Source organism: Neofelis nebulosa, chromosome 10 (genome assembly GCF_028018385.1).
Source record: "Neofelis nebulosa isolate mNeoNeb1 chromosome 10, mNeoNeb1.pri, whole genome shotgun sequence".
Taxonomy (NCBI): domain Eukaryota; kingdom Metazoa; phylum Chordata; class Mammalia; order Carnivora; family Felidae; genus Neofelis; species Neofelis nebulosa.
The window spans coordinates 63,829,244-63,840,857 of NC_080791.1; the positions used below are offsets into that span (position 1 = coordinate 63,829,244).

At 38.4% G+C, this 11,614-nt stretch overlaps 1 protein-coding gene across 1 annotated transcript; it reads right to left on the bottom strand.

Moving 5' to 3' along the window:
• Window positions 1-404: 404 nt before the first annotated feature.
• Window positions 405-2,607, bottom strand: LOC131488711 (olfactory receptor 226). The gene has a single exon (XM_058690572.1). It carries the CDS (start codon window positions 1,569-1,571, stop codon window positions 585-587), a length of 987 nt encoding a protein of 328 aa, XP_058546555.1. The 5' UTR covers window positions 1,572-2,607; the 3' UTR covers window positions 405-584.
• Window positions 2,608-11,614: the final 9,007 nt, after the last annotated feature.

An 11,614-nucleotide genomic window follows, 5' to 3' on the forward strand; every position in this document is an offset into this window, starting at 1 on the left:
CATGTTGCTAACACAAAACTTCTCAGTTTCCTATCTGCTTGCCTTGTAATTCATACTAAAATAATCACCTGGACCTCTGCTACCTCATAAGCTATCGTCAGTGGTTTGCAGCTAGAAGAGATTAACCAGAAGTCTCCTAATTCTATTCCATAATGAAGTCTGTGCTTCCTTGAATGGCTTCCTCCTTCTGCTTTCCTTTTCTACACCTTCAGCCACAGAACTAAGACAAAGAGCAAACCCAGGCAAGGCCATTTAGAGAGATATTAGTTCTGCATTTGTTTGCTTATTTAAATATTGAAGTGCAGTCAGTCTTCTGCTCAGAGCCAATCCTTCTCATCCCATCAGGATGCATGATTCATGAACCTGTTCTATGTAAATTACAATAGAGTAGATAACATGGAACATTCTGACATGTATTTACAGTGCTGTCCTGCAGAAATCCAGCTGCCAGCTTGCAATCCATCTCTCTTCTTCCTTCTGGATTAGTTCCATGGTGGTGTTTTTGAGCCCAAGTCCCTAATTTAGGGCATAAGAACTCCTCTGGACTTCATAGAAGATATAGATGCCAAGTTTAAGAGCATTTTCTACCCATCTCTGCTTGCTTTCCTGCGCTTAGCATCCTGGCCCTGGTATAGGTGTAGCGTATGGCGTAGGGCTCTCTTGACCTCTTGATTGCGTAAGCAGTAAATGATGGGGTTGAGCAAAGGTACAATGACAGCATAGAGTACAGAAACCAGCTTGTTGGTGTCAAAAGCTGAGAGTGCCTTTGGCCGGGCGTAGATGAAGATACTGGCTGCATAGAAGATGATCACAACAGTGAGGTGAGAGGCACAGGTGGAAAAGGCTTTATGGCGCCCAGCAGCCGAGGGAATTCGTACCACAGCACCAGTGATGGCCATATAGGAGGCCCCAGTGACAGAGAGTGGCCCCAGCAGGATAAAAATGGCCAGAACAAAGTCTGTAAGCTCTGCTGTTGACATGTCAGTACATGAAAGATTGAGTAATGGGGAGACATCACAGAAAAAGTGGTTGATGATGTTGGGTCCACAGTAGGAGAGGCGAGAAATGAGAAAAACTTTGACCATGGAGATACCAAAACCTCCAGCCCAGGAGCCAGCAGCAAGCTGCACACACTGGTGACCGCTGACAATGACAGCATAGTGGAGAGGATGGCAGATGGCCACATAGCGATCATAGGCCATAACAGCAAGAAGGACACATTCAGTGCAGCCCAGTCCCAGGAAAAAATAGAGCTGTGTCATGCAGCCCTCAAAGGAGATTAGCTGTCCCTGGCTCTGTTTGGACCCAGCAAATCCAGCTAACATCTTGGGAATAGTGACAGTAACATACCAGATCTCCAAGAAGGACATATTAGCCAGAAAGAAGTACATGGGTTTGTGAAGGGTGGGGTGGTTTCTAATTGCCATAATGATGAGTGTGTTTTCAGTCAGCACCAACACATAGGCCAGCAGAGAAAGGGCGAATAAAAGTGCCCGCAGTGGCGCAGGAGCCGGGAAGCCGAGCAACACAAACTCACTTACCCTCCCACTCTGATTCCTCTGCTCCATCATGTCAGTCTTGCGCACTGATCTTTAGGAGAGAGAACAGAGGGCCTTCAGGAGGCAGCAACAAGAACCCAGGCTTTCTTGTGGTGGGTTTATATTGACAGAATGTTTGTATGAGTGTCATTCATCACCAAACTGAGGACGTCACTTTCTGCTGTAATCTGGAAAAGAGCTAAGACAAAAGTAAACAAAAATGAACTGCTTCATACTGGGAATAGGGTAAGAGTCTGTTCTGGCCCTTGGAGAAGAATATACTGATAAACACTTGTAAAAGTGACACTAGTTGGTTACTGAAGAATATAGATCAAAACCAAATATAGTAGTAAGAGAGTCTAGGCTGCCCTAAAGTGAGAGTTTGTGAGCTAGATTGTGACTCTGTTTTGAGGAAATAAGTTACACAATGGAGGAATAACAGTACTAAACATGTAACACAATTGAGTATTTGCTATGCATTAATTGTATGGACACTGTTTTAAAATATTTGCAGATATTAATTCACTTAATCTTCAGAAGAACGCTGTGAGTTAGTACGATTTTAACGCCACTTAGCATCTAAGAAAACCGAGGCATAAAGAGATTAAGTAACATGTTCCAGGTCACACAGATAGTAAGAGATGGAACCAGGAAGTCAGGACCTCAGAGCTTCGAAAATATTCAGGCAACACAAAGGAGGGACTATAAGATCCATCCTGGATTTATATCCAGGGGAGAGGATCTTTGGGGCTCAGCTACAAGCAACTCCATACTACAAGAAAGAAGGAACATTGTAGAACCCAAGAAGTCACAGCATCTCTGGATAGAAACTTCTACAAAACCTGCACTTAGAGGAGGACTTGGGATGCACCTTGAAATTATGTTAGGAAGGTATTCTGGATGGTAGAAATACTGAGAATCCCATCAGTTCTGAAAGTTGTGCTCTCTTGGAATGAGAGTAGCCCCCTTCTCGAGTATTGTCAAAAATTAAACTGAGGCATATTGAAAGTTTCAAGGGTTTATTTGAGAAACATTGATTTAAATTGGGCAGCACCAAATGGAAAGAAGTAAACTGTGCTCTATTGACGGAAGCTAATGAATGGAAAGACTTTTATAGAGCAGACTCAGAAGAAAGGCAAGGGCATTATTTGATTAGCTACATTTAAGTGGTTGCCTTGCTTGGGAAAGTTTCCTTGGCTGTTTGTGATTGGTTGTCCTTAAATTTTGTTTTCTTGGATATGAACACATTTACAGTTGACTCTAGCTTAAGTTTTGGTTTGCTTAATAAGTAGGCAACCAAGGCGTGAGAGCCATCTCAGTCTAATGACCTCTTTGTTTAATTATTTTGCCAGTTACAAGACCAATAAAAAAGCATACATTTAGTGGAGTACTCTCTTTGTTTACTTTGGTATCAAAAATAAAATTTGCCCTTTCAAAATTTCAAGGCTCTTCTGGATTTGATGTGGAACAGAAGCAGACATAGTCACATGGGGTTATTGTCACCCTGCTGTCTCGACATGGTCATACATTGGAAGGGAGTACAGAGATTAGAAAGGAGAATAGGAGAGAGTCAGCTAAACATCAGGGTGCTATTTCCCCTAAGGAGTTTCCTTACTTTTTAGTTTCAAGCTCGTTCCTCTGAGAACAATATCAAACTTCATATATCAAACTTCAACCTGCTAATGACTTTTTTCTAGCTTTGTTGAGAGATAATTGACATAGAACATTGAGTAAGCTTAAGGTATACTATGTGACAATTTGATACAGGTATATATTGTGAAATATTTACCACAATAAAGTTAGTTAACACACCCTTTACCTCATACAGACTAAAAGTTTTAGTACATAAAAGGCAAACAAGAGACTTACTAAGTCTTTAAGTGGCTTACAGTCTAGTGGTGAGGACATAATCTTCCTCTTCTCATTCTTGAAAATTTAAACTGCTATGCCTACCATTATACTATGTACCAGCTTCATAAAAGGGAAGCTAAAAATTACAATTGTAATTGTACAATTACATTCATATCCTTACCCTTGATCCTTTCTCCTCAATACCTGCCTGATATACTATTTGTTGTGCATTTAACCCTCTTGGCCTCAGATCTTCCCGCTTATCCTTTAATCTTCTCTATCCTCATATTTGATGCTCTGCACGCTAAAAACAAAAAGTCATCCTCTCACATGTGGGCTCCTAATTGGTCTCACTGCCTGTAATCTTTCCCTGAAGCTCAAATCTGACCATTTCATTTCCCTACTTAAAATCTTTCATAGTATCCCACTGCCTACACAATAACATTCAAGCTATTTAACGAGGCACATAAGTACCTCATGATATGCACTTCTATTACCAAAACCGTATCTCTTGTCACAGACTACATTGTATTTTATACCTTGCAGCTCTTGGTATACCATATGATTATCACATCTGGGGCGGGGGGTGGGCAGTGCCTGGGTAGTTCAGTAAATTAAGTGTCCGACTTTGGCTCAGGTCATGATCTCACAGCTTGTGCGTTCTGAGCCCTGGGTCAGGCTCTATGCTGACAGCTCAGAGCCTGGAGCCTGCTTCAGATTCTGTGTCTCCATCTCTCTCTGACCCTCCCCGACTCACACTCTGTCTCTCTCTCTCCAATATAAATAAACACTAAAAAAGTTTTACAGCATGCTTATCACCTCTGTACCTTTGCTTATGCTGCAATCTGCATAAGGGTGGCCAGCTCCGAATTAACCTTCAAATCTTGGCTTTTGTGGCATCTCCACATAGAGGCATTAATTGTCCTTCTTTCTTTCTTTCACCTAACACTTGTTTGGTGAGGTTCCTCTCATTACTGTTCCCATTAGAGCCTGTGAAAGCCTAGCAATTATTTCACTAGCTATATCACTGCTGCTATTATTCAGGTGGATGTACAGGAAGAACTTTATGCCAAAGTGCCTCAGATGTCCTTAATGGTATAGCAAGGAGTGGACATAATTCTCTTAATGTCACATGGGTCCCTCAAATAGAAAATGTCTAGAAAAATATTTCCTAAGCATGTTATTCCTTTATCACAGTCAATAACATTAGTTTCCATGCAGTCACCTATACCAGAGATCTGAAAGTCTCCTACATATTTATTCTCCCCATCCCAAACCCACATCTCACTCACAACTAATCTAAGTTATATCTTAACTTCGTCTTTAATTATCTCTCATGTCTGTCCTTCTCTCCTGTCCTATTTCTACTGCCTTCCCCCCAGTCGCTTATGCCCATCAGGTCCTTGTTATTTCTCAGTTTAGCTATTTCAGTATCTTATTACCTGATCTTTCTTCCCCTGGTCTCAACCCTCATAAATCTAAATGCCATTTGTTTCTAAAGTGAGATTTTATGTAGAAGTATGACTATATCACTGCCCCAAGTGCATCCAATTTGGGGAAAATACATACAAAATAAGCCCCAAATATATTTCTTTTAACTGTCCTACAATAATCCAGTCATTGCCCACTATTTCCTTTTTTCTAAGTGTGACATGATGTTCTCTAACTCTGGAATTTGCACATACTCTTCTTTCTATCAAAAATACCTATCCCTAATCCTAGAAATGATTGGTTATCCCTCATGTTTCAGTTTCTTAGTTACCATGTTCCAAAACTACCCATATTTCTAGACATAGATTATTTACTGATATATCTGTCTCTCCTTTTGACAGTAGCTCCTATTATAAGCTCAGCTTTAGTAAAGGTATTATGGCCATTAGTAAAGGTAAATGGTTGTATGGATGGATGGGAAAATGGAGAAAGGTATGATACAGGCAGAACTGATGAATTGCAGATCATAGGAATGGGCTGTAAAGAAGGCATGATGTAAAAAGGAGTTGTTTGGAAATGATCAGGAGTAGAGAATTTAAATGGATTACCAGAAAACTTGACAGAATTGGAATAATATGTAAGGAAAACAAACATCAAATGTAGAAGAATGAGTAGACCTACAGGAACCAGATAAAACATAAGAAAGTTAGATTATGTGCAAAGAGGTTAGAATTTCTGTAGATAATATAGAGCATATTTGGGTAGGATAAATGTGCTATATAGACAAAAGATCCAATGAAAGAAGATTAGGCAAAGATATCTATAACATAGAAAGAGTTGACTATGAATGGAAGATTATAAAAGCTTTAAGGAGGCCAGGCACATTACAAATAAATAAAGAAACCAGCTATGAGTGGAAAACATGTAGAAAGCAATATCAGTCTGATGATTAGGATGGACCAGATGTGGAAAATACTGATAGGAGTTTGGGTTTTATTAGGCGTAGACAGTAACAGGAAGAGAAATGTATTAGACAGAAAGAAAGCATGGGGAAATTGACCACTTGAAGAGGAATGAAGCAGGTAATAGAATACACTCACTTTATTTGGATGTCTTTCCCTCAGAGTCCTCCTAAGATGACCAGGCTGGTGAGGAAAGGACTTAGGGAATGTGTATAAAAGAAATTTGATGCATCAGGACAAAGAAAGGTAGTGTAGAGACTCCATCTTCTCTTCCTCCGATGATCAGAGAACACTGCCAAATCAGGAAAGGTGCTTTTATCTTGCACCTCCCTCCTATGGTCCCCTTTTGCCCTACTCCTTCTGATGCCTTGGGATGGCTTTGATGCAGGAGCCCAAGAGACCAAAACAAACAAACAAACAAACAAACAAAAAAAGACTGGGACAGACAAAAATATATGTTTGGGAAAGTTAGGAAAAAGAAGTTTATCAGGAAAGCTCCATGAAGAAGTGGTCACAATAAATACCCTACAACCTCATAGTTTCTCTCCTTGCCTCCCACTTGTCAGTCTCCACTCCTTTCTATAATGCCACATTCCTGTTTAAAGGAAACCCTTTAGCTTTGGGCCAAGTCAGTCTGGCTTTATATCCTAGCTCAGTCATGAAATCTTGGGCAGTTTATTTAACATCTTTGAGCCTTAGATTCTTAATCTGTAAAATGGGATTAATGTACCTCACAGAGTTGCTGAGAGAAGTAAATGTTATGAGATGTATCAAGTGCATAGAACATGATAGGGACTCAACAATGCCAGATTGTTTCTTCCTTTATCTCCTGATACCATGTAGGTCACATTTCTTAATTCCCTGACATCATAGGAGCACCAAGTTGAGAGTTAGGGTTTTTGGCTTTTAGTTTCATGTCTGTAGCTGATATTCTGTTTAATCTAGGGTGTGTTAAAGATCAGTTTATTAGGGCCCAAACTTAGGGGGAAATGCTCAGTTTCCAAAGCTGTTTGGATTTTGTAATTGCAGATAAGGGCTTATAGAATCTATATCTATTTAAATAATGAAAGCCATAAGATTCTCTTAAAGGCAGAGAACAAACTGAGGGTTGCTGGAGGGGGCAGGGTGAGGGGATGGGTTAAATGGGTGATGGGCATTAAGGAAGGCACTTTTGGGGATGAGCACTGGGTGTCATGTTTAAGAGATGAATCACTAGGTTCTACTCCTGAATCCAAGACTACGTGGTATATTAACTAACTTGAATTTAAATTTAAAAAATAAAAACAAATAAAAACATGCATATACCAAAAGGGGAAATACTAGATATGTTCTTATTAAAACAAGATGGCAAAAATATTCTTCATACCTGTTATTTCATTGTCCTTTGGCAGTTTCTGTCAATACAGTACAACATGACAGAAATGAACAATACATATTTAAAAGACAGATGCAAAAATATTTGCATATATGATTAAGCTCATGAAAACTAAAAGTACTAAACTAAAACTGTTAGATAGTTGTAAGAAATACTACTTAAAATTCCATGTACCCTTTGCCCAGTTTCTCAAATGTAACACATTACAGACTATAGTACATTAACAGGTTATTGACATGGATGCAGGCAGGATACAGAATAACTTCATGACAAGGATTCTCATGTTGCCCTTTTATCAGCAAACCCATTTCTCTCTTGCCCTATCTTTTCCTTAAGCTCTGGCAGCCACTATATTTCTCCATTTCTGTAATTTGTCATTTCATAAATGCAATGTTACTGGAATCATTAGAAATTGGCTTTTTTTCACTGAGGCTCATCCAGGTTATTCTGTGTATCAGTTGCTCCGACTTCTGTTTTTTATTGCTGAGCAGTATTCCATGCCATGGATGTTCCTCTGTTTGTTTAAGCATGCACCAGTAGAAGGACATTTGTGCTGATTCCCGTTTATGAATAAAGCTGCTATAAACGTGTGTACGTAAGTATTCATTTCCTAAGGATAAAAGCACAGAAGTGCAATTGCTGAGTCATATGTTAATTTCGTGTTTCGTTTTTTAAGAAGCTACAGACTGTTTTCTAGAGTGGATATATCATTTTACTTCACCACCAGAAATGTCTGAGTGGCAGTTTCTCTGCATCCTTGCCATTATTTGGCATTGCCACTATTTTTCATTTAGTGTTTTTGATAGGTGTATAGTGATATAATTGTGATAAGATTTGAATTTCTCTAATGGTTAAAGAAATTAACCATCTTTTCATATGTGTATTTGCTACCAGTATGTGCCTCAATGAAATGTCTCTGTGTCTTTTGCCCATTTTCTACTTGGATTGTTACAGCTTTTTTTTTCCGTATAGAATTTAATGATTCACCACTTACATATAACACCCAGTGCTCATTCAACAACTTCCCTCCTTAATATCCACCATCCATTGAGCCCATTTGCTGCCCACCCTCAATGTCTTCTCTGTGGTAAAGAGTCTCTTATGGTTTGCCTCCTTATCTTTTTCCCCTTTCCCCTATGTTCATCTGTGTTGTTTCTTAAAGTCCACATATGAGTGAAATCATATGGTATTTGTCTTTCTCTGACTGACTTGTTTCCCTTAGCATAATACATTCTAGTCCATCCACATCATTGCAAACGGCAATATTTTATTTTTTTTGACAACTGAGTAATATTTCATTATATGTATATACCATATCTTCTTTATCCTGTCATCACTCGATGGGTATTTGGGCTCTTCCAATAATTTGGCTAATGTTGATAGTGCAGCTATAAACTGGGCCTCTTAACAGCATTTCACAGAGGAAACCTTTTAATTTTGATGAAGTCTGATTTTTTAAATTTAAATTAAAGTTAGTTAGCATATAGTGTAGTGTTGGTTTCAAGAACAGAATTTAGTGATTCATCACTTACATATAACTCCCAGTGCTCATTCCAACAGGTGCTCACTTTAATGCCCATCACCCATTTAGCCCATCCTGCCACCTACTTCCCCTGCAGTCCTCAGTTTCTTCTCTATATTTAAGAGTCTCTTATGGTTTGCCTCCCTTTCTGTTTTTATCTTATTTTATTTTCATTCCTTTCCTCTATGTTCATCTGTTTTGTTTCTTAAATTCCACATATGAGTGAAATCATATGATATTTGTGTCTTTCTCTGATTTATTTCTCTTAGCATAATACACTCTAGTTCCATCCATGGTGTTGCAAATGGCATGATTTCATTCCTTTTAATCATGGAGTAGTATTTCATTGTGTATATATACCACCTCTTCTTTATCCATTCGTCAGTCCATGGACATGAGGGCTCTTTCCATAATTTGGCTATTGTTGATAGTGCTGCTATAAACATTGGGTTGCATGTGCCCCTTCAATCAGCATTTTATATCCTTTGGATAAATACCTAGTAGTGCAATTGCTGGATCATAGTATAACTCTATTTTTAATTTTTTGAAAAACCTCCATACTGTTTTCTAGAGTGGCTGTACCGGTTTGCATTCCCACCAGCAGTGCAAAAGGGCTCCCCTTTCTCTGCATCCTTGACAACATCTGTTGTTCATTGTAGCCATTCTGACGGGTGTGAGTTGGTATCTCATCATGATTTTCATTTGTATTTCCCTGATGATGAGTAATGTTGAGCATCTTTTCATGTGTCTGTTGGCATCTGGATGTCTTTTTTGGAAAAGTGTCTATTCATGTCTTTTGCCCATTTCTTCACTGGGTCATTTGTTTTTTGGGTGTTGAGTTTGATAAGATCTTTATGTATTTTGGATACTAACCCTTATCCAAAATGTCATTTACAAATATCTTCTTCCATTACGGTTGCCGTTTAGTTTTGTCGACTGTGTCCTTTGTCGTGCATAAGGAATTTTTATCTTGATGAGGTCACAGTAGTTCATATTTGCTTTTGTTTCTCTTGCCTCTGGAGATGTGTCAAGTAAGAGGTTGATGCAACCAAGGTCAAAAAGGTTGCTGCCTGTTTTCTCTTCTATGATTTTGATGGTTTCCTGTCTTACATTTAAGTCTTTTATCCATTTTGAATTTAATTTTGTGTATGGTATAAGAAAGTGGCTCAGTTTCGTTCTTCTGCATGTCGCTGTCCAGTTTTCTCAACACCATTTCTTGAGACTGTCTTTTCTCCATTGGATATTCCTTCTTGCTGTGTCAAAGATTAGTGGCCAAACATTTGTGGGTCCATTTGTGGGTTCTCTATTCTGTTCCATTGATCTATGTGTTTGTTTTTCTGCCAATACCATACTGTCTTGCTGATTACAGCTTTGTAATACAGCTTAAAGCCCAGAATTGTGATGCATCCAGCTTTGGTTTTCTTTTTCAACATGACTTTGGCTATTCAGGGTCTTTTCTGGTTCCATACAAATTTTGGAATTGTTTTTCTTGTTCTTTGAAGAATCCTGGTGTTACTTTGATAGAGACTGAATTAAATGCACAGACTGCTTTGGGTAGTATGGACATTTTAACAATATTTGTTCTTACAATCCAGGAACATGGAATGTTTTTCCATTTCTTTGTGTCTTTTCAGTTTCTTTCATAAGTGTTCTATAGTTTTCAGCATACAGATCTTTTGGATAGCATACCAAAAGCATACCTCTTTGGTTAGACTTATTCCTTAGGTATCTTATGGTTTTTGACACAATTGTAAATGGGATCGATTCCTTGGTATCTCTTTCTGTTGCTTCATTATTGATGTATATAAATGCAACCAATTTCTGTACATTGATTTTATATCCTGCGACTTTACTAAATTCGTGTATCAGTTATAGCAGTTTTTGGGTGGAATCTTCAGGTTTTCCACATACAGGATCATGTTGTCTGCAAAGAGCGAAAGTTTGACTTCTTCCTTGACAATTTGTGTGCCTTTTATTTCTTTTTGTTGTCTTATTGCTGAGGCCTAGGACTTCCAGTACTATGTTGAACAACAGTGGTGAGAGTGGACATTCCTGTCATATTCCTGACCTTAGGGAGAAAGCTCTCAGTTTTTCCCCACTAAGGATGATATTAGCTGTGGTTCTTTTGTATATGGCCTTTATGATGTTGAGATATGTTTCTTCTGTCCATACTTTCTTGAGGGCTTTTATCAAGAAAGGATGCTATATTTTGTCAAATGCTTTTTCTGCATCTCTTGAGAGGATCATATGGTTCTTATCCTTTCTTTTATTGATGTGGTGTATCACATTCATTGATTTGTAAATATTGAACCACCCCTGCAGCCCAGGAATAAATCCCCCTTGATCATGGTGAATAATTCTTTTAATGTATGTGGAATTCGATTTGCTAGTATCTTGTTGAGAATTTTTGCATCCAGGTTTATTAAAGATATTGGCCTGTAATTCTCCTTTTTTGTGAGGTCTTTTCTGGTTTTGGAATCAAGGTAATGCTGGATTGACAGAATGAGTTTGGAAGCTTTCCCTCCATTTCTATTTTTTGTAAGAGTTTGAGAAGAATAGGTATTAACTCTTCTTTAAACGTCTGATAGAATTCCCTTGGGAAGCCATCTGGCCCAGGAATCTTATTGGGGGATTTTTGATAACTGATTCAATTTGCTGGATATGGGCCTTTTCAAATTTTCTATTTCTTCCTGTTTGAATTTTGGTAGTATGAGTTTCTAGGAGTTTGCCCATTTCTTCCAGATTGTCCAGTTTGTTGGCATATAATTTTTCATAGTGTTCTGTTGTAATTGTTTGTATTTCTGTGGTGTTGGTTGTTATCTCTCCTCTTTCAGTCATGATTTTATCAGTTTGGGTCCTGTCTCTTTCTTTTTGAGAAGTCTGGCTAGGGGTTTATCAATTTTGTTTATTCTTTCAAAAACCAGCTTTTTATTTC